The sequence below is a fragment of the Phaenicophaeus curvirostris genome, chromosome 6 (genome assembly GCF_032191515.1).
Source record: "Phaenicophaeus curvirostris isolate KB17595 chromosome 6, BPBGC_Pcur_1.0, whole genome shotgun sequence".
Classification (NCBI taxonomy): Eukaryota; Metazoa; Chordata; class Aves; order Cuculiformes; family Cuculidae; genus Phaenicophaeus; species Phaenicophaeus curvirostris.
The window spans coordinates 35,124,060-35,147,545 of record NC_091397.1 but is presented as its reverse complement, the minus strand read 5'-3'; the positions used below and the strand labels follow the sequence as shown (position 1 = coordinate 35,147,545).

Below are 23,486 nucleotides of genomic sequence, written 5' to 3'. Positions count from 1 at the left end.
AGACACAGTAGCTTCATCAAATCTTGAGAACTCTTGTCAAAAGGCAAATTCAATAAAATAAACCAAAATAAACTAAATGCAAACCACTCAGACTCATTCAGACAAGCCTCCCATTTTCTTCAATCTGAATCTTCAGTAGTATCAATAAAACTTTGAACAAGATTTAAGGGATGGCAATAGTCACCACTAAATTCAGCATAAGATTTTTTGTTTGTTTGGGGAGTTCTGTCACACATTTCATCTCTCCCCAGCCGTACTTCCTACAAACAAAGGAGTTATTTTGCTTCCCCAATATGACTTTTTTTTAAGTGAGATTCAGGGGTTGCATTAAGAAATGGTAAGCTACGAATGATGACTCCAACCTTCAAGCTAATATTTCTATACACTGCCGCTCGTGAGCGGTCGTTTGCTCTGCACATGCACGTATCTCTGGCAGACGCATCTGCCGCTGGTGTGCTGCAACACATCCTCCTTGGCAGAAAGATGAGTAACTCCCCCAGAGGCTTTGAGCAGGGCTTTGCAAGAGAGGAGGAGGGTGTACAGAAACTGACTGCCTACACTGGAAGAGAGCTCAAAAAATTAAATGCAAACTTTTCTCTTAAATACTGATCTAAAGTGTAAAGAAAACGAGTGTTCATTTTCTCATAATACCTCCATTCTTATTAACAATCATGCTGGGTTGTTTTTTTTTTAGAAAGGAGGCTGGTGAGACTTAAGGTTGTGCAAGACACACTTTGATCTGCATCCTGATGAGTGAACATTCTCCTTTGCTGCTAGCCCAACTAATGAAGGGATAAAATTAGCTTTTATCCTTGGCACTTTCTTTAGCAAAAAAACATGCACTAATCAGCTGTCCTCACTAATCAGTTGTCTGGATAATGACCTTTTGCCTTAAAACACTAAAATTTCTGAATGATGTGGTGAAAAAAAAAAAAAAACCAATGCAGACTGGCCCCTTTTTGTGGGTCTTAAACCTATCATCTGGAACTGGAGACGGGAAGGTTAAATGGCAAATCTGTATCCTGACTGGGTGATAAATCTATAATCAAAAGGCACAAGCCTTGACACCTCAAGATGTACTTCATTACTACACAACTAAATGATTTTTATTCTCTTTCTTTTTTTGTAAACTAGAAGCAGATGAAAAAAAAATTGCTTAACTCTCTCATATTTTGCCTGTGGAGAAATCCATTCCACATCTGTGTTCAAGTGTCAGTTAATTTCTTACTTTTTTATTAATGCCTGAGCAGGAATTCAGAAGTTGAAACCATTTGCCTTTTTCCGCCCCCCTACAACTTCACGGAATTGTATCTGGGGAAGAGAATTGCAAAACCACTCCACCAACCCACAGATCCAAACACACACGTGAAACCCTAAGAAACCTCCGAAATAGAACAAAAACCCGAAAACCACAGAATAAATCTTCCAATTCCTCCTCCCCACCAGTTCTCACTGTACAAGGCACAGTCCTTCCTCCTCTTAATACTGTACTTTAACATTGTTTTAAAAGAGGGATTTTAAAGCCAGTTTCGTTTTCATTCTGTGCTTTCTTTAATGAGGCTTTTTTTCTTCATGTATTAAGGAGGTGGAACAAATGCAACCCTGGATGGCTGAGGAGGATTAGCAACAGATGAGATGTCCTGTGGAAGCTGCTTTGCAGAGGCCTGTGATAATTTCAAGTTGCAATGCAAATGCCCCCTGGTTTTTAACTTCAGAAAAAAAAAGATTGTATTGCCTCAACACCCAACACCCCCCCAGACAAAGCACTTCTCCCTGGGGACGATTCAAGGCGACAAATAAAATTGCATCAAATCTGACAGCCTTGACAGCCTTCCAACTTTGCATCCCAAAATGAACTGGCAGTCGATACTTACGGTAATGAGGGTCCATGTAACCGTTTCGGGGGTCCATGGTAAAGAGTGTCCCACGGTAAGGTACAGAAGGTTCGGGAAGGTGCGATATAGATCCATGGATCTCCTTCTTGATTAATGAGGCCCTTTCCTCGCTCGACGTGGAAGGCTCTTCACTGATCTTGCCGAGGCCTTGCCCACCCTGCGGCTGCATTGTGATCGCGTTCCTTCTCTCTCTGCGATAGGTCTGCCCAGGACTTTCATCCTCTGCAAAAAACGAGGGAGTAGAAAGAGAGAAGGGAAGGAGAAAGAGAGACACGCACTTTTAGCCCGTTTATAGCATATACAATAAGGATAAGTTCTCCCCCCTACACCCTCCTCCTCACTACCCACTCCTCATGGTGTAAGTTGGTGACAGTAGGTGCACGTGTGGCTATGAGAGATGGTCCAGGGTAGCCTGCCCGTTCAGAGCAGGTGGCTGCTGAGCAGTAGATCATCGTCACCCATGCACTGATGCTCTACTGGTGGGGCTATCAATCCTGCAAGAACAGACAGAGGCTTGCTGTTTTCCTGCCTCTGGGACAAGGAGACTGGGAGTTTGGGCTGCCTGACGGGGAGGCAGAAAGTGATTTGTCACAAAGAGGAGAAGATGAGCCCCGCTGGCTGGGCCTAAATCAAACCTAGCCACCCACCGCTGCTCTGCAGCCCGGCTTCAGTTCCTGGAGGTTTGCTTGCGGGAGAGGCTGGATTCTTACAGAAAGGCAATCAGCAGTAACATAGGCAACAATAAAAGGGGTAAAATTCCTCAAGATACAGTGCCATCAGCATCAGGCAGGTGCAAGCGGCCCCCTCTAACAGTGTCACCACATGGACGTGTGGATGGTGATGGGGCATGCTCCCCCTCTCCCTTTCTCCCATATCCACACTGACAAACCCACAAATTCTTAACGAAAAAAGGTGGAAAGAAAGGTGGGGGAGCAGGTGGGGACACAATTAGAAAGGTCAAAACCCAGCCCTAGACTGGAGTAAGCCTCTAGGTCTGTGGTTCTCCTTGTGAGAGGAAAAGGGTTAACCAATGACAGCTCCACCAACCTCCCTTGCAGGCAGCCCCCGCACCAGGTGCTGAACCAACCCTCTGCTCCCATGTGAATTTGAACCCTTGGAGACTCTGTGCACCCTGCAAAAACCAAACCTGCAAATGGTTCTATTCCTTAAAAGCCAGATGCATTTTCCCAGGTACGTTTCACACATGCCATGCGGCAGAGGCTTTTTTTTTCGCTACACACAAGTCTCTACTGTAAATGCTCTCCTTCACTTGCAGTATTGCTTTAAAATACAGAGACATTTCTCTAAACAAGCATGATTGCTAGCTGTAATCCTTGGCCCATGTTCATGCTCCAGGTACAGCCTTGGTCAATCAACCATGCTGCACATGTGAGCGTACACCAATACATCTTGAAAAGTACTGATAAATACCCTTAGCTTCAAAAGTTGCTCAGCAGTTCTAAAAGTACATGAGAAACCTCAGATTATGAAACACCAGGCACAGAAAAGTTAACTAGAAAGGAAATTAAAACACTCCTAGGAAATAAAACTAAGGTACACTTACTCTATAACCCACAAGCAAGGAAGAATCATTCACAACAGTGCCTAGACTGCACTTCAGTTGCCAGAGATTTGAGGTCAGGGCTAGATTTTCACTTGTACCTCGCCCTGGTATACTTGTTCACACAGTGAAAGCACCAGCCAGCAATTCACCAGGAGACTACTTTCATCAAGCCTGACACCAGCGTAACTCAACCAATTTGCGTTCATATAAATTAGATTAGAAACAGGTTCCATACATATAGATACCTGGAGTTGAATTTTGGCCATTCTATGCATAAACTATCTAAAACCATTGCTTTGAATGCAGTGCCCCAGGTTTCTCCCTGCCCCCTCTTCTCACAAGCAGCACCAACACGAAAATCCAGCAGCATAGCCTATTGAGTGCTTAATTATTTTCCTATCTCTGAGTATTACAGCAACTGGGGTCTGCTGACTTATCAGCATCTTCCAGGGACTGAATTCCTTTTACAGCCAACTGTAATTCTCCATACAGAGCATTTCCAGGGTTGGGTCTGAGAAGAAAGAGTTAATGGAAACGGACAACAACACTGCAGAGTTTAAACCCTTTGCCCTTTTCTACTTTTTATTAATATGCACAGGCACTGGTCCCTGCTCTGGATTAACAGGGTTTAAGGTTTCAACTTTTTACACTGAAGCTGGTTTTAGTTAGACAACTGCAACAGGGACTCTAAAACTTTAAAACTTATATGAGGTTTTCAGAAAGCTGATCGTATAACTAAAAAAAATTAAAAATAAATCACCTTAAAGTCATATTTTCCACCACGTTTCTCTCTAGCCGGAGTCTTTTATATTAAATTTCAACCTAGAGTGAACTTCCACTGATGAGATGTAAACTCTTGCAAAAATAGGGGATTACACTCCATTTGAAATCCTGACAGACTCTTAAGCAGAGTAAGCTAACCTGTGCTACCAAAGCACAGAAATAAGAAGCTGGAGTGATTTGTGGAGCTCTATAATCAATCCGAGGAACAGGCAGGATTTCAGTTCTTTTACTCTTCCATATAAAGATAATATTTGTTAAAACTGCCATCCTGAGATACAACAAGAAGTTAACGTCTGTCTGCAGGCTCCACTTTTATTCCTCCCTTCTGAAAACATGCATGTGTCATGAATCAAGGTACTAGTGACTGCTAGGCAACAAGTTGATTTTCCAAACTGCTCAATGAAATTCAAAACCTACTTTCAATAACTTTGAAACTAAAGGAAAAATATATTTTGTTTTAATAAGCTTATGTTCTTTGGTTCCTCGAGAAGAAAAAGAAAACAAAAAAATCAGTATTTTTCCTTCTGCATCAATCATCTGTCTCGCCATTATGAAATCACTGTCGCGTGTTGTTAGAAGTCAAACATTTCTGTGCATTGTCTACCATGTAAAAATCAGAAGTTTGGGTTGTTTTTTTTTAGGTAAACATGATGGTGTTTTTGCAATAACAAAGACATATCTGATGGCCAGACATCTTGCTAAGTGTTTAGTTCAGGCTCCACAATATTGAGCTTCTTTTGATAAGGGGCAGATGAGCAACTTGACAGCATCCGCACTCCAAGACACGAACAGGCGAGTGGTTTGCAGGAGTTCCCTGGGCACTGAGCAGGAAACTCCACTTGCAGTAACACTACTGACTTCCACAATGGCAGGCGAGCAACTCCAGCGAGCCAAAAGGCGAAAGCTGTCTAATCTTGTTCTGTTTGAGCTGAATTGTTCAATAAAGTTCTAAGAGTAAGTGCAGGCAAGCTGCGCCAGGCCAAATTATTGACAGAAACATACTGTCCACCATGGCAACAAGTGGGACACTATAGCAAAAATGTAAGCAAACAGCCTGCTCCTCCAGCAGCATCTGCCAAAGGGGTTTACAGCCAAACACATGACAACTGTTACTCCTCTGCTCACGTTTTAGAAGTGGCCAGCTTTAGGGTCAAAAGGAACATCCAATTTGCTAATATCTTGCAGAGAGATGAATGCCAAAGTTAAGGGGCCTGATCCTCCCTCATCTCCACGTGCTTCCCATTGGTGGGACCCCACTGACTCTAGCATAGTTCATCCTGCCTTTTGTGGGTGTAGGAGAAAGGGGTTAAATAAGAAAAGAAAACAGAATAAAAAGTAATCAGGCCCCAAGAGCAATCTGCATAAGCTTCTCTTTCTTCATGTATACCCTACTCTGTCTTAACAAGCCAACAGCCAGAGACACATGTTACAAGTTCGCAGCCTGGAGTGATCACATTAATCCAAGGTTTTCCCATCGACTGAGAAATACCCGATTTAGTCCTGCTATTCTCATCAGAAGGAGTTTTTATTAGAAGTGCTGAGCACCATGGAGCACCTCATTTAATCAACAAGCTTTTCCAAAAAACTCACACTGGACAGCATGCCTGGATAAAAGTATTTTTAATTGCTCAGCTAATTTACCCAGAAAATTGAAAATCAAGAAAAACCTAAACCCAGTGCAAAAATCCATTAAGCTTTCTTTCCCTGTTGAACTTTTTTGCTCTTTTATTGTAGACCGAGACAAAGGAAGCTTTTTTACTTTAAACCTCTTAAAGTCAGCAAACAAAAATGAAATTGAAATCTACTGACACACCACACTAAAAATCAGTCTCAACACACTTCAGAGAGACTCATGCTTAAATGAGACAGCATCAGCTCAGTTAAATCTGTTTATGTATTATGTTTCATCGCCGTATTTCTGCATGCAACTTGCAGAGAGCGTTACTGTCTCATGACCGATCTGCTGACACACTTCGGCTGGGTAAGAGAAGAGACAAGGTACTTACAACTCTGTCCAAGAGACCCTGGCTGACGCTCCCTCCAAGCTCTTCTTTTGACCAAAATTCTCTGGCTATCGGGATGTGGGCATTCCTCCCTCCCTTTTCCCTCTCCTCCCTCCCTCTCTCTCAGAGGTAGTACTTCTCCCATTAGAGGAATTAAAAGTGGTTGGTGCCATGCTAAATTTAACAAGCTCATTAGTATTCTTCCTGTGTGCTTCCTAGTGAACTCTCCCTATTCAAGCAGCTCTCTCTAGCTGAGGGGTCAGGCGGCTAATCATTAAATCAAACTAATGTCACCCTATCACAATCGGCCTAAGAGAAGGAGGGTTTATTATTTCAGTTTATGCTAAATAAACGGTTTTACAAATGGTCTCCAAGCAAGGTCAACAGCAGCTTCAATTACAAGACAAACTTAACAAGAGTTGCTATAAACCAAGTGCTCCATATTGACCTAAGCACAAGCTCAGCTCCGCGTATTGCCATTAGCAGGATTGTACAGGAATGCATATTGTAAAATAAAGGAAAGGATAATCTTTTCTTTGCCAGAATTTGTGACTGCACAGAGACTGCTCATTCACCTCTCCCCAACCAGCTTGCTGCTCAGCTCAATTCACCCCACACAAAGGCTGAAGACCAGACCTCAATGGACCGAGTGAAACATGTTCAAAACTAGGCTCTCTATTGTGACTGAATTTCTTAACATCTTTTCAAAAAGCGGAGAATGCCTTGAGGCTAAAGGAAGAAACAGGCTAATGGTGAATTGGGAATACTGAGCAAATTTCAGAGCCCTTTCCTCCTAGCTTTTGAGGTTGAAAGCAAGCTCTTTCCTTTCAAGTTTCAAAGTCCTTTTTCCTCCCGCAGTGTCACAGAAGGATTTGAAAAGAAGGTAATTGTGCTCACAGTCCCCCTGATCAGAGCTTACGTCCTATTTCTGGTATTTCGGAATACTTCTTGCAATAATGGTGCATATAGCTCAATCCCTTAACCGTCCTGCACTCTGCAATTGCTCATTAAATGAACAATTGCTGGTATAAAATGCCTTTTATGTTCAAGGTCTGGATATAAGATAAGCATTCTAGTACTCTAAATTTGGTTTACTAAGGAAACTCTCCATCATTAAATTACAAAACTGAAGTCAGAATATCAGTCTTTCCCAGAAAAGTAGCATTTTAGGTTGCTGTAAGCCAGAAGGAAGGGGGGGGGGGGTATAAAAAAGATTGACGACTTAAGTTTCTTAATGGAATAGATAACTAAGTAAGAAAGCGATTTCCTTCATGTGTAAGAAGGTCTAAGTTTTTGAGACTTGATATTTTCTTCCTTAAAATGATGCAATAAAGCAGTTGCCAGGCTCATTAGGACACACGTATCTATGCCTTCTTGCATACGCACCCTGACTGCTACTCTCTGGTCACCTTATGAGCAAAGCTGGAGGAAACATCTCTAGGACTGTGCTCTCCTTTAAAAACACTGCGTATTGTAACCAACGCTTTGTTTTGCATGGGTACACAAGTTTAAATTGGGTGCTTTTGGTTCCAAGTTTGTTATTTTCCTGCAATTTGGAGCAACTGCACAAGAAATACATGCTCTGTAAACACTAACACAGATATGAAGCACAATGCACATAATTGGTTTTAAAAATAGACTCAATAAGTGAGACTACAAAATCTGTTAGATAACAAGTACAGTACTCACTTTATTTGAAATGCTTAAGCATACCCTATACAAGACTTTTGTGCTTATAAATAGAACACATTATCTGTGCTCACCACTGAAAATGTATAGATTTATAGTCCCATTTGTAATGGGCTTTCAGCTTAGTTATTTTCCCATTATCACATGTATAGTATTTTCCAGGAAATTATTTGAGACCTTTGGAATATGAATACACAATTCTTTACTCTGGCTTGGGAGTTTTTTTTGTTTATTTTGAGAAATCTTGTATATCCTCTTGTTCATCATCTTTAACTTTCAGTGTCAGAAAGAGGATTTGTCGATGAGGCAGAAAGAGGACCCAATCCTGATAATACATACATACATAGTACTACACCCCTCCATAGTTTTCCACACGAGACACAATCATTTTCACCGCACTTACAGCACAACTCAGCTGAGTCCTTGTTTTCAAAGTAAAGAGGAAGCCAGAAACCCAGTGCATCAAGATAGTTTCTAGGACTTTCAAAACAGAGCCTAATCCTGTGCTCCTCTGGTTCAATGGCAGACCTCCCACGAACCTGGAGGAGACAAGACTAGGCCTGTACATGCTCCAACACTAAGTCAACGATGCCTTGCTATCAGCAGATCATGGCTCACAGCCTCTTCCAGCTGTGCATGTAATCCTTCCCCAAGACTTCTGGGGAATCTGCTAATGGTACAGAGCAGCATAAAATTCAGATAAACTTTTTCAGATACCTGGATCAGAGAGAGCCTTGTTAGTGCAATTTCTTTACCTCAACTTCTGGATTATCCAGATGAATTTACCATGTTTGGTGCCTCCCCAGATGCTCCCAACTAATACCAAATGGCTGAAGTTAAACAGACTTATTTGAAAACACTTAAAATAAAACCACCTTTAAAATTTCATATAAACGAACACCTACCAGATTTAACTGGGAATCTGTATCTGCAAACCGCAGTATCAGACCTACAGGGAGTTACTAAAAATCTCATTTAAGCTAAAAAAAGTTTTACTTGGAGAACATAAAAGGTAGCTGCGGACACAGCTACCTACACACAAAGCCACAGGGTGCTGTGAAAATGTCCTGGTCAGTCCTGGCACTCTCACTCTCAGAAGGCAGTCAAGGAGGGCAAGAAGCAGGGTTGGGCTGCCTTGCACCTGATGTAACATGTCACTGATCATGCAGGACATGGAGAAAAAAAGGAGGAACATTTGGGTATATGTCTGAAGTTACTGACCTGACACTCAAGCCATCCCACTTGCCTTCAATGGCTTTGGATCAAGTCGCCGAAGTTGCTTGCTGTGAACCAGGTTCCTGCGCTATCCTGATGGCCAAGCTTGCTTAGCTGAACAACTAACCAGCCAAGAACTGGAGCCTGAGCCCCAGCAATGCCCAGCCCCAGCCCACGGGGCTGAGAGCCTCAGAGAAGCTGATGGAGGCACTAATTCTCAGCAACTCACACTGTCAGACTCCAAAGATGTGAGAGCTTCACTTCTGAACAAGCCCTCGCCCAGACCGTTTCCACACAGGCTTTAAAATAACAAAACCAAACAATTTAAATCAAAACAGCTGAAAACCATTTTCTCCCTTCCCAAGTTCAGGGCTACGTGTTTCTCCCATGGCAGACAGCGGATTATTGCAGTGATACTTAACACCACTCATGAGTGCAGCCTCTGGCACTCTAGTTCAGGTGTTAGTGACGACATTGACTGCTGCAGGAGAAACACTAAACCTTGCACCCAGGTACCAAGCAGGTGGCGGCTTTTAAGTTTACCTTCCAGGGGCCTACAAGGCCCAAATCCTGCTTGCTTTACTCATAACGTAATCAAGGGGATTCAGTGAAACTACTCATGTAATGCAGAGCAAGAGGGACTGATGTCCAGCATCAGAAATGCTCCAACCACTGCCTGTGAACGGTCTGTGCCTGGAAAATGTATTGGAGATGTTTGTCAGCATGTGGAAATTTTGGATCATTAGCTTGATGAGGAAAGGATTCTTAGTAGTAAGAGTGCTTTGTAGTTCCATTGGATGAGAAAAAAAATAGAAAAGCTTAATGCAGAAGTAGAACACATTTGAAGGTGGAACTAATTGCAAAATTAACATCTAGTGTGTGATTTCTCCTTTTAAATCTGCAGCTAGAAGACAGGCAAAAACACCTCCCTTTCTTGGTACAGTAAATTCTATGTTTTGATTTTGCTACTTCAGGACTGGGGAACTCACATGAGAAGAAAAAATGTCTTGCAAAAACAATCTTAATTTTTAATTTCCCCTTCTAAAATGTGTTCCATCTTACGAAATTGAGCAAAGACTGTAAGTTACTGTGTGACAGTCCCAGCAAACTATAGCATTTGCTCCAAGTCTGCTGATCAGGGCTAAAACTCAAGCTCTGCACTTTCAGAACACCTCCAGGACTATTGCTCTTCTCCAGCATCTAGGGAGACTCAAATATAACTTAAGAGAAAGACAACCATGGGCATCAGGATTTGACTATTGGCAACCATTCCTCAGAAGGGAAATGCTTTTCAGTCTCTCGCAAGACACTCAAAAGGATCCTGATCTGAAAACATTATGAAGTTCCTTCCATTAGCCACTTATTAGACTGTTAGTTACTGCTTACTTTGAGCAGGCTAATTAGTTACATCAAAGGAGCTACAATAAATTCCCAGGAGGGCTTTAGGGGGGGGGAAATGTATTTCTCAACCATCTAATAGAGCATTTATGCCTATCTGAGGGTAACTGCCTCATTTCACTCAGACACTGGGGGACATATTCTGTGGTGCTGTCACTTTTCACCAAGCCAAAAGCAACACCAGGCCTTAAAGCAGTTTTACAAAGCTGTTTGTAGCCTAATATAAATTTGATTACCCATCCTTAGAAGCCATAGAAGAGTGCAAGAGGAGTTATAAGCTCTTTGGTACACCATCTCCCTTTGTAACATCTACAGCCCAAACACCTTGGCCTTGACAGAATAAAAACAAGTTACTTTAATTAGTATTGCATATAAATAGAGATGATATTTCTTCCATTTTTTCCTTCACAGGTTCAAACTACTAAACGCAATCATTAGCCAATCATTAAGTGGTTTGCAACAAAGCAGAGCCATGGCAACCCTTCAGTTTAGATGGCAGATAAAACTTATTTCATTGTGAAATTTATTTATTTCTGCATCCTTTTGCACAGTTGCATTAAGAGTCAGTGTTTCCATTATATCACTGAACTTCTGGCCTCTGAAGCATAGCAGCTGTTTAAAAATATGTTATGGGTTACTTTGCCCTGATTTAAAACGGCTGCAATCTCAGTTGCGAACAATGATTTCATCAGTCTTGGGGCAAAATTTGAATGCCATCTATTTTTTGTGTGTGTGTAGATGTATCATTTTTGTAATTCTATGCACAAGTATGTATACACATATGTGTTGACATGTACTCACAAATTCAGCTCCACCTTATATTCCCTAAAATCCAACCAGTCGAAGATGAGGCTCTGTGCGGTACACAGATGTCTGTATATACATGTCCACACAAGCATGCTGGATACCTGAACACAAAAATGAGACCTTACACATTCCTCGTCACAAGTCTGAATAATTCAGGAGAAAAATGCTGCAAAAGAAATGCAAGACTTAGAGAGAAGGATGTTTTCAATCAAACTAAAAACCTCCCCAGAAAATTCTTGAGTCCTGTATACCAAATGATCTGATGCTTTGAATCATCTTGTGGAAATCAGTGTATTGGGTTAAAAACTGGAGACCTTCTAATCCATAGATAGGGCTAAATACTCCTTTTACCAACTCTGCTCTTCCCCCAGGAATTTGGTATTCTGAGAACCCCAAACCTGATGCCATCTGTTTAACTGTCAAGTAGATGCAGGTAGGTGTTGAAATTCAAAGGCTGTCTTCCTTGCCTGGAGACACCTCTTTACAAAAGAAAAAATAATCTCTCCTTAGGCTTTAAAAAGTGTTTGCCCTTCTGAAAGACTAGCCTGCTTTTCCATCCCTCTGCTAACTGTCTTCTTAGTTTTCCCCACTAAGGAGTATGCACAAGCTCTGGCAGAGATGTGCATTGCCATACTACCTCACATAGTTGCCATCTTCACATACCAGTCATCCAAAATACTACTGCCAGCCACAAGCAAGCATCAGACTGGGTCCACGGACAGGTGCTCACCTAGAGAAGGAATACTCTTACAGGCTTTGGAGAGAAGGCTTGTGATACAGAGTTGGAGAATTAAGGTAACTGAACAAAGCTCGCTAGCCTCCAGGCTCCCCTTCCCAGGACGATGGGTCCCTTCCTTGCCAGTGCCTCTCTCCTCCCTTCTTCACTTCCACTGCAAGCTTCCGGCCAGGCTTCCCAGCCTCTAGCTGGGTCCACCAGTCTTGCCTGCTATATTTGAGAAGAGGTAAGAAAGCCTGAGCCACACCAGCTTTTTCCAGCTATTCAACATGATGCCACAGCAAGTGGAAGTGCATGCCAAGCAGATCATTTAATGGATAAAAACAAGTTAACAGCTAATGTTTTCTGTTGAGTTCTAGGGATGGGTAGAATTGGTTTTGAGACTTCACTTTTTTGACTTCTTCTGCATTTGTCTTTCTAACCTCAACACTCTGTAACAGATTAGAAAAGACACTGGAATATCACCGCAAGCTTTTAACAATCCAACCACATGCAGGTACTTAAGTGCCTGTCTTAAGCAATATTATATATATCCATTTATCATTACGCAATGGACACTTGAGATCAGAAAGACAGCCAAGTTAGTAAAACACTCATGTTCAGAAAAAAAATGTCAGAACAATTTTACTAAAACAGCACCCTCTCTTCCTACTACCCTAGCCACGGCAGCTAAAAAAGAGCATTCTTAACTTGTTAGTTATGTTTTGGTGGTTTCATCCATGCACAGTCTGGCAAAAGGAGATTTTGATGTTTCCTTATTATTTTTTCCTTATTATTTTTGGCTACCTAGATTTCCAGGCAACATTAATTTCATTAAAAAATAAACTAAGTTTCATCCCCCAAAAAAGTTAAATAAGCATGATTTGTATAGGAAGGATTGTGGAGAAAGAAAAGGAAACCACCTGAAAAGTTCACTTGGCTACACACAAACAAGCAAACTAAAAAAAATAAATAAATCTCTGCATACTGCCCAGGAGTATAATCACTTCTGTGTGCTGAGAAAGAATGCAAAACTGTAGCCAATAAAGAAGGATCCATTCCAATCCAGAACGTATTCCAACAACAGAAAAGAATTACTAAATTTTACTGAAAGGAGCCTATTTTTAAAAAACAAAGTCGGACTGCCTCTTAAATGTACCTGTAAGCATTCTAACTATTTCTAAGCATGCCACAGACCTTTTCCCATCATGGCAGAATCCAAACTAAAAATTATTTTCCTCCATTTCAGATAATAAGTTTTGTGTAATAAAAAAGGTGCAGCACTGTTGCACTGAACAAAAGTGAGGCAAAACGAATGTCAGAAAGGGTGTTCCCTCTTAAAAACAAAACCAAAACAAACAAAGAAAACCAAAGAAAAAGACTAGAATATTTTTTAAAGGAAAACACAACCTCCACAAGCATTTCATACACAGCTCTCATGAGGGACTGCACCTCCAAGTTATTGCAAAAGTAAAATCGTGAAGGGAGAATTCACAGGAACTCTGGACTTGAAGATCTTTCTCCTCTTCAGATCTCACCATGGTCCTCCATAAGCCATTTCATTTCTCACAATTTTGTCTTCTTCACTCACCAAATGGGTAAAATAGTGATAGATGATTTCATAAGAGAAAAAAAATATTTTCGTATAGCAAATAAGAACAGTAATGATGGAAGGATTCAAGGTCCATTTGATTTATATACAGAAACATCCAGTTAGATCCAAAGGCAGAATATCTTGAAGTCAGCCCAAAGCTGCCCTAAAAATCACCCTGTGTAGTAAATGTTCTAATTCTACAAAACACAGCATGCCTCCCATTTCAGTTACGTAAAACAGTTGTCCACAACTTGCACAACTTGTCCACAAATAAATAACTATTGGCTAATAACTATTTACCACATTCCCTCCACAGGGAAGGAAAGAAAAAAAAAAACAAAAAAAGTAAAATCAGAAGAAAACAAACAAAATCAACCTTTAAAGTGTGCTGAATTCATGATGTCTAACCCTCCCAAACCTCCTGCTATTATATCATCAGCAGAGAAATCTAACGTAAAACACACTGATTTCCCCTCTTCATATCTAAACTACTTGAAGTTCTAAATGAAGCCTTTTAATAGGATTTCTGAAAACCCTGAATAGAAGCAGTGGACTTGATTTACGGATGTCCTCTACGGACTGCTAAATATTTGAAGAAGCTTTTTTCCAAGCAGTGGTCCATCTTGCTGGCACCGACAAGAATTCATTTTTTTCCTTCATAGAGAAACCACAGTCTTTTGGAATTCTAATACAGATCTTTCTCTTGCATCATATTGGCAAGTATTTCAGAATAAGAACAATACTTTTATGCTAATATCATTGTTTGGACCAGTGTTAGCACGAGTCCTGTAAAAGTGAAAAACAGCAGAAGATAACCTGTAGCCTAAACACTTCTTAAGGTACTTCTATAGTTATCCGTGACAATATTGTCAACTGTGCCACAACCACTTGTTGTATTAACATAACCTCCTTGAAGAACATATAATATTTTAAAACATTTGTCTTATAAAATTCAATTAGCCTTTTTTAGATGCACCAGAACTGTAACATCAAAGCTGTAAAGAAGAAATTCCCATTAGAAAATGCTGGGTTTTCATGGCAAAAAGACTGACAGTCCACAGCCTACTCACAGCAGAATACATATGGGGCTTGCTTGTTGCAACTCCTTTTTAAAGACTAGAAAAAATTCTTTTCCAGAGCAGTAAGGTTACCAGTCAGCTGCACTGAACTACATACTTCCCTCTCTTTGGGGTCTTATCTTCAAAAATCACGGAAACAAAGATGTAAACTTGGACATTAAAGAGTGTTAACATCAAAGTATGTGCACTACTTTTGATATTAACCAAAGCCTTGAACCAGCAATCTAACTGGCACAAATCATGGGTGTCTATATAATTTTAGAAAGAGCTGAGCTCTCTGCCGTGGCCTGCATTTACTCACCAACTTTTCAAAGAACACTATCGCTGTATGTTTTCACTACTAGGTGCCAATCAAGCAAGCAGCAGGAATCTGAATTCACTTCTTGGCACCTTCACAATTCATCTGTCCACATTTCTGAACACATGAAGCCTTATATTTGTTTCCTTTCCTTAAATACACTTTCAAAATTTTAATGGCTCAATCCAGAGCAATTCCCTTGTGTAGGGGCAAATCATGGTCTGTATCATATCACTGCCCTTTGGTTTACATAAAAATTACTGTATATCATCTCAGAAATTTTATTCAGAGATGTTCCTCCTTTTCTTCAGCCTTGTCCCACCACGAACCTCCACAAGACACCAGCATAACTACAAAACCCTTTCAAGGGACCCGATGTAATTTATGATGCCATGTCAAGAGAAGGCGAAACTTGCCATTTTCCTAAGAAGTCAAGTGAACTCAAGTTCTGAAAGACATATTCTGAGAGGAAGCCTGTCAAAGCCTCAAGTTAAGTGGAAAAAAAATATACAAGTGCATAAAGGAATTATGTAAGCAGTTGACAATACATATGTATCAGACATATCTACTCTTACACCTGAATCTGCATATCCAAACAGAACCTCAAATTCTCTCATCGAAAAGAATATTTTCACCTAACCTTCACCATTTCCCACGAAAACCTTGTTTTTGCCAGCATTCACACACACTCCCCCTTGCTCTTCAAGATAGTTCCAATGCTATCTCATAACTTGTATTCATGTTTATATGGACCTGAATTTAAAGGCATGACTTTACAAAAAAGCTAGCTAACACACTCAAGCAAACGCGAGTCCTGCAGAAAAGGCACTGCAGAGGATGCAGGGAGACAGCTGGACAACACTCTGGTTTTTAATTTACCCTTCTGCTTTAACTTACCAGATTAGTTCATATTGAAGTCTACAGCAAGACTCTCAGAATTTGTTACCTTGTAAAATATCATACAGCTTTAGCCAGGACAACGTATTAAGGGTTCAACTAGTGTAGCTTACATATCTCAAGTTACAAGTATAAGCTTCAAGATAAACAGGAAGAAGGAAACAAAAAAAAATCTGGATTCTTAGCATTGGTCTGGACCACTGGGCTGAGACCAATGGGATGAGGTTTAACAAGGCCAAATGCTGGGTCCTGCACTTGGGGCACAACAACCCTGTGCAGCTACAGACTAGGAGAAGTCTGGCTGGAAAGCTGCCTGGAGGAGAGGGACCTGGGGGTGTTGGTTGACAGCGACTGTACATGAGCCAGCAGTGTGCCCAGGTGGCCAAGAAGGCCAATGGCATCTTGGCTTGTATCAGAAACGACGTGACCAGCAGGTCCAGGGAGGTTATTCTCCCTCTGTACTCGGCACTGGTGAGACCGCTCCTTGAATCCTGTGTTCAGTTCTGGGCCCCTCACCACAAGAAGGATGTTGAGGCTCTGGAGCGAGTCCGGAGAACAGCAATGAAGCTGGTGAGGGGGCTGGAGAACAGGCCTTATGAGGAGCGGCTGAGAGAGCTGGGGTTGTTTAGCCTGGAGAAGAGGAGGCTGAGGGGAGACCTCATTGCTCTCTATAACTACCTGAAAGGAGGTTGTGGAGAGGAGGGTGGTGGCCTCTTCTCCCAAGTGACAGGGGACAGAACAAGGGGGAATGGCCTCAAGCTCTACCAGGGGAGGTTCAGGCTGGACATTAGGAAAAAATTTTTCACAGAAAGGGTCATTGGGCACTGGAACAGGCTGCCCAGGGAGGTGGTTGAGTCACCTTCCCTGGAGGTGTTTAAGGGATGGGTTGATGAGGGGCATGGTTTAGTGTTTGATAGGAATGATTGGACTCGATGATCCGGTGGGACTTTTTCAACCTGGTGATTCTATGATTCTTCTACCCTATTAAAAATACAAGATGGCCACTGTGATGCAGTAGTAAAACACTAGCAACACACTGTAGTACACTGCTGTACTCAGAGAGACTGCTCTGCTCCCATGTCACATCCTTCTTTTGCCTAATTTCCAAGGTGAAAAAGGCTAAATAGTAATTTTCAAGAGAAGGCAGAAAGGTGTATGGTATCTACTCTCCATAGCTTTCAAATCCACTGATCAAATAAAATATTTTTTGTCTGAGGCAGGTATTTCTATACTATATCTCTAATAACAACAAAAAAGCAGCCACACAGAGGAGACGCTCTATTACCAGCCCCTGCAACCAATGCCAAGGTTGCAGAGTGATTTCTCTTTATCACGCAAAAGGATGGTGCAATGTGTCCAATCAGAAGAAAAACATTTTTTATCACAATCAGCAGCTAGTTAGATACCAGAGAATCAAGATAGAAAGCCATGCCCTGGTGGAAATTTGCACAATGGTCCACTCTTACTCCAGGCAGCTTTGTGTTTTGAACAGAGATGCTGATGAAGGACATGACTCAGAGCAAGTTTCCAGGATAAATCTTACAATTCACAGCACCAGAATGCAACAGACTCACATGTGGTTCTGTGCACTGCAGCAGTATCTGGATAATAAAGATGTCCATAGTGTCTGCAAGTTGTTGAGTATTCCTTTGAGGACCACAGTCCCCCTCAAACACTGAGGAAAGGAATGCAAAGGAATATTTTCATATACCAAATGGGCTTGTGAACCAGTCACGAAACTATAAGCAGACATGAAGATAGAGACTGACCATGCCATCTATTTTGCCAGGCTGACCATAAAATCTGTCACAAATGGGAAATTAGGAAAACAATACATGTATAGTCTTAATGAAGGCTAGCACTTAAAAGTGTGGTCCAGGCGTGATCATAGTCATCTCCATAGAATAGGAGTAGCGTTGTAGAAATGTCAGACTTGTATATCAGAAGCTGGGTTTACTGGCAAAAGGGCTTCCTCCTCAATTGCTCCATAAGACAAAACCACTATTCGCTTCAGTGGAAGTTTCAAGCAGGAAAGGGCCCAAAGAAAGATGGAAACAAATTGCACCTTAAACCAATAAAATAGCTACTGCCCATCAAGTTCTCTCACTACCAAGAAGGAATCAGTAATTAAAATTTTAATGTAATAAAAGCAGGTCTCTAAATCACTAGGAACCAGAACAGAGAGTGTCAACAATATTCCAGTACTTAAAGGGGGCTACAGGAAAGCTGGGGAGGGGCTCTTTATCAGGGAGTGCAGGGACAGGACAAGGGGTAACAGTTTTAAGCTGAAAGAGGGAGATTTAGATTAGGTATCAGGAAGAGATTTTTTTACTGTGAGGGTGGTGAGGCACTGGAACAGGTTGCCCAGAGATGGCATGGCTGTCCCATCCCTGGAGGTATACAAGGCCAGGTTGGATGAGGCTTTGAGCAACTTTATCCAGTAGAAGGTGTCCCTGTCCATGGCACGGGGGTTGGAACGGGATGATGTTTAGAGTCCCTTCCAACCCATACCATTCTATGATGATTCTATGAGTCTATGAATATGTCTGAATAGGAGATTAAATGAAAAAGACACCACCATTGCTTAATCGACTAGGACTCTGTCCTGCAGCAACTCATGTGAGCAGCTCCAGTAGGGAAGTCCATTACATGATGGCAACTACCTACTCTGTAGCAGTAAGTCATTAATTTAGCCTCCCCTCTCCCAAGTTGCAATGTTTTACTTTTAAGTACTTGAGAGTAGGTATGCATTTTTGCCACAAGTGTAAAACAAAACCATCACATAGTGTTTATGAAGCATTACACACTTATGGACACACAGAGCTATTACAACATAAAAAATACAACAAGAAAAAGGATAATTTGCATGCAACATCAAGCTTGCAAAAGAAAGACTTGACAAAAATATGTTTGCCTGTGCACCATTTGTTATAACCTCACATGTGTAACTACCATCTGCTTCAGGATGTATAAAAAGCAACATGCCATTTTTCTTCTGAGGGACTCCAGCTTCATCCTGTGTGTGGGTTGGACAGCAAATGTTTAATGAACAGCCTGTCGCTACCTGGTTCTCCTCTCAGAGTTCACTGTGTGGCCCCTCCGCCCCACATACTGCACTTGATTGTAGCCCAGCTCTCCAGATAGAATTATTAATTTCCTCCTGGGCTTTCTGTGGCACTCATTATAATAATACCTGAGTGCTTCATGTATATTAACAAAATGTATTTTACAATAGGTCTGCAAGCTGAAGAGATGGCATTATCCACTACCTACACAGACTACCCATTTAATGCCCCTAGTTGTAAATGCTCAGTCTAAAGAGCCTAAAAACTTGGGTTCTCAGGGTATTTAGCACAAGATCTACTTTATACAGTTTATGTTGTTATGTTTTCCAGAGTTATCTATCACTGCACTTGTTAGCATGCATAAGTGCTTGCCTTTTGGAAAATCAGCTGCAAGTCATAGCAAGGAAAGAAGAAACACACTATATATTGCTGGTGTTCGCTTGCCCCAGGTGATCAGAGCTTTAGGTGTGCTGTAAGTAATGACACCACAAAAGTTCCTAACTATCTGTGCTTTTGCAGTTAATGTGTTTAAAAAGGTGGGAGTTTTGACTGAAGATTTCCTCACTTCTGGGGCACTGATATAAAGTCTCTCTCCTGAGCAGATATTTTATTATCTAAAAGGTGATTTCAGTCTTTCTCTATTTTCAGAGAAACACTCTGTCTTCTACTTGGTTATGTATTTTAATGAAAATACAGGAATTTATACCACTGAGACCATCACCTCTCTGTCAATGCAGCAAAAGTTGGCCAAGGGGGTGACAGGCTTGAAGAAAGGAGAAAGAGAAGAGAGGGAGAAATACTACAGTCACATGCCCTGTTTCTTCAGGCTACCACATTAGGAAGGGATGAGTGCACGTGATCATATAATTAAAGACTGCATTATAATGCACAGGCACAGAGAATCCCATGTTGGGATTCCTGGTTTTGTGATATAATAATATTCTTTGAATTTAATGACTTTCATGGAGTATAGAAAAGCAATAAAGAAAAAAGCAGAATGGAAAACTGAGTACAGCAGCCATAAGAAGTAGGTGATACGGATTCAAGACATTGATCCCATTCAAAACCTCAAGCAAAATACCTTGTAAGCTGAGTAAGTTATCATCTCCCAAGATATCCAAGGCAGAAAATTAGGGACAGCTCATCAAGGGTCATAACACTTGCTGACAGCAACAGATTTTGCATGTTGAATCCTACCCCAGGCTTTGAAGATGAAGGTTGCACTAGTGAAGACAAAATTTCTCCTTCTTCCACTAAATTGTATTACAGCTGTTCGAACTTTCACCTTGTTGTTTTTAAAACGCTGCATCTGCCCATGATGATCTCCTTCTCCCAGTTCTATTTGCTATAGCAGCCCCACACTCCACCAACTGCTCTTCTCAAACCCATTCTCTTCAGCCAATATATATTAGCTGTGAAATCTAAGCTGTTCATTCTATTCCTTATGAGAAGAACCTCCTTGCTTAGATGTTCCCACCTTCCCTCTCAATCTGTCTTTTTCTTAACCTTCAGTCATGCATGCTAGTCAGCATGCCTCACTCCTGATGATTAACCGTGTCTCCCTCTAGGTTGCCCTTCCAATGTCAGTTCACAAAGCTTGGGGTCTTTTCTTCACCTTCTTTTGATGGGATCTTTTTTCTCTTGCCCCTTTCTCCCTTCTGAAATTCCAACCAATATTCAATTAAACAGAAACTTTCTCGCATCATTCTCAGTACCAAACCCTGAACTAGCACAGGAAAACAGAGGTGGGGTGGCTTTCACATGATATTCAGAACAGTGGGGATCCTGTAGGATCATCTTCAGTTTCCTCTCACTTTACATTGTTAGCATTGCCTTTTCTTTGATGCAGTTGGCTCACAACAGTGCCAGATAAAAAACACAGACCTAAGGTCTACTTGCATGCTTTGCAGGAGGAAGGAAGATAATGCCTGAGTAATTATCCCTGCAACTTTGCTAGTAGCAGTTAAGTCTATGGAAGCTGGTAGATGCCAGTTCATACAATCAGAACAATAAAGTGAGATACATCTCACCTAACCTTAATGTAATCTAGTTGTCTACACTCCTTCTATCATTAACAGGGAGAAAACACCTCTAGATGGTGATTCAGCTTATCTCAACGTGGAAGGACTCATCCTTTGGATATACATCACTGACTATAGATCACCCTGATGATTAACGTCATTAGATGTCTAACTTCCAGAAACATAAAGGTAGGTAAGGTGAATATACAACTTCTTGAAATATGGGGAATGCAAAGTGTTTTTTCATACTTTTCTGTAGAAGGTACTGTTTTGCCATCCAGTAATAATAACAATGTGCATCCAATCTTCAATTTACTTGTGCAACCAGTTGGTCTGATTTAATCTTTCAGCTGAACTGAAGCTAACAAATTTCATTCTCTATTTTCATTTCAGCAACTAAGTATTGCAGGGAAAGTCAAAGAGCAGTGAATAAATATCATTTTCAAATACTCCTCTAATCTTTACTGGGAAAACTTAAGCCCTGGTGATACATGCAGTTGCTTGGGACAGACCAGATCACCTTCTCGCTCACTAGAGAAAAAAGCTAGGACAAACTGTAGCAAAACTGGAACAGTAACGCTTGAACAGCAACACTGAAATCAAACAATATCACTCCTACAAGCAAATAATATCCTTTTTTTTGCCTTGATTGCTTACTTTAATCAAATATTCAGTCTACCATGTTGTTAATAAGGGGCTCTCAGCTATGATAACAAAGGTAAGATACCACAAAGAAAAGATAACTAACAGGTAAGGTAACCAAATCAATACAGCCACATTTTCCTAAAGTCTGAAGAGGACACCTAACGCTTCCAGCCTTATAGCCAGGAAGACTATGGTAGGCATTTTATAAGATTAGTAGATGTACTCATTCCCAAAAATGTACTCTGGGCTGGACGTCTCACTTTAGAGAGAGTGCTCTATAGACATGTAGGTGCTTGAGATGCAAAAGTACTGAATGCTTACAAGACCATTTACATCAATGAATCATTCAGAAACTTTTGGAGTTTCCTTAAACTGGGCATCTTAAAGTCACGGCCTAAACCACCATGGACTATAGCATTACAAGGTAAATGCACTGAATTGCAAAACCCTGGTGACCCAGTAAACAACTAGTATTAGTCTGTGTTTGCCCAGAAGACTGGAGATGCAAAAGACCAAGACATCCATGAGTGTTGTGCAGCCAGTAAATTCTCAGACTATTTCTCCATCTGTCTGCCTGTATCTCTTCAGACTATAAACTCTCCACAGCATATAACTGTGTATTATCAGATATATATGCACAACTGAGCAAAGTGATGCAAAAGTGATACTTCAAGGACACCACAAAAATCTTTTTCAGGCTGCACAATTTGAGACTCTTGGAAGTCTACTCGAGAGCCTATATTTAGGCATTGGTTACCCAGAGTGCATACAGTTAACTTTACAAAAAACAGCGCACTGCTGATTAAGTGTAAATACAGTGAGTTCTCAATCCTAGTTGAGTCTCACAAAGTGCAAGTGATTCTCCCTTTGTTGTCTTGTTTTACTAGCATCACTAATGTTTTCCCAAAGGAATCTCCTGAATGCAAGACTCAGAATATTCACCCTTCCCTTCTGATTTTCATTTTAATGTGCCTTCCCTCACTGCTGCAGAGGTAGTTTGCCTGGACAGCAAAAAGTTGTAGATTTTTTAGGTATTTCTCTCTACCATCATCACTGTTAACTCCGATAATGATTGGGGTTAGGGGCTGTCTGGTAACACTGCTGTCCCGATCACAGAGAGAAGGAAAACCACGTGTACTCTATCTTGCTAAGAATACCTTTTTTTAAAATCCAGGATCCAGTGAAGATTGATGAACTGTACAGTAAAATTAATTGTCACTGTTCCCAGATGAGTTATTAAAGCTATGGAGTAATTAAATCACATCCTGTCTTTCTTCTTACACAGTCAGAACAATCTCCATGTCAGAGAAGCACAGGTAGAAATAAGAAGCAGGGAAAAAAACCTCTAGATTTCTTTGCTTGCAGATCTTGACTTAAGATGGCTTTGGAACAGCCCATTGCTGGGAGTCAAAGTTGCTGAAGAACTGTTGTGAGTGAGTAAGTGTGGGTGTTTGTACATAAGCCAAAGGGCAACCTTAGTAATTCATGAAAAATTCACAAGCATTTATGCCTCACTGGTATACATTTAGATTTCATCTTTTGAATTGTAACTTGCATTGTCAAAATGTTTCATTTCAAACTCAGGGGAGGCTGTATTTACCATTAAGGGATAATAAGTTTTAAAACACTGTTACCATCTCTTAACAGCTAACAAATCTGGAGAGAAAATCAACCACAGAACAAAACTGGGACAAGGGAATTGTTAAAAAAAAATACTTCTCCCTTCAGCTCTACAAAGAGATCACAGAACAGTTCTTTACTCAAACCAGATTTTAGATGCTTCCTTCCGTGCACAGTACATATGGCTTGCATCTATTT

At 41.0% G+C, this 23,486-nt stretch overlaps 1 protein-coding gene across 4 annotated transcripts in view; it reads right to left on the bottom strand.

Annotated features, from left to right (window-relative positions):
* GLI3 (GLI family zinc finger 3) overlaps positions 1-23,486 on the bottom strand; it is a 209,099-nt gene that overhangs the window by 138,571 nt on the left and 47,042 nt on the right. For 3 of the 4 annotated variants that reach the window (XM_069859764.1, XM_069859767.1, XM_069859765.1), the window contains exon 3: positions 1,875-2,117. In XM_069859764.1, the coding sequence (XP_069715865.1) occupies positions 1,875-2,117 (243 nt within the window). Of the gene's footprint in view, positions 1-1,874; positions 2,118-6,248; positions 6,346-23,486 lie in introns of those variants that run through there. The other variant, XM_069859768.1, reaches the window with a different exon arrangement.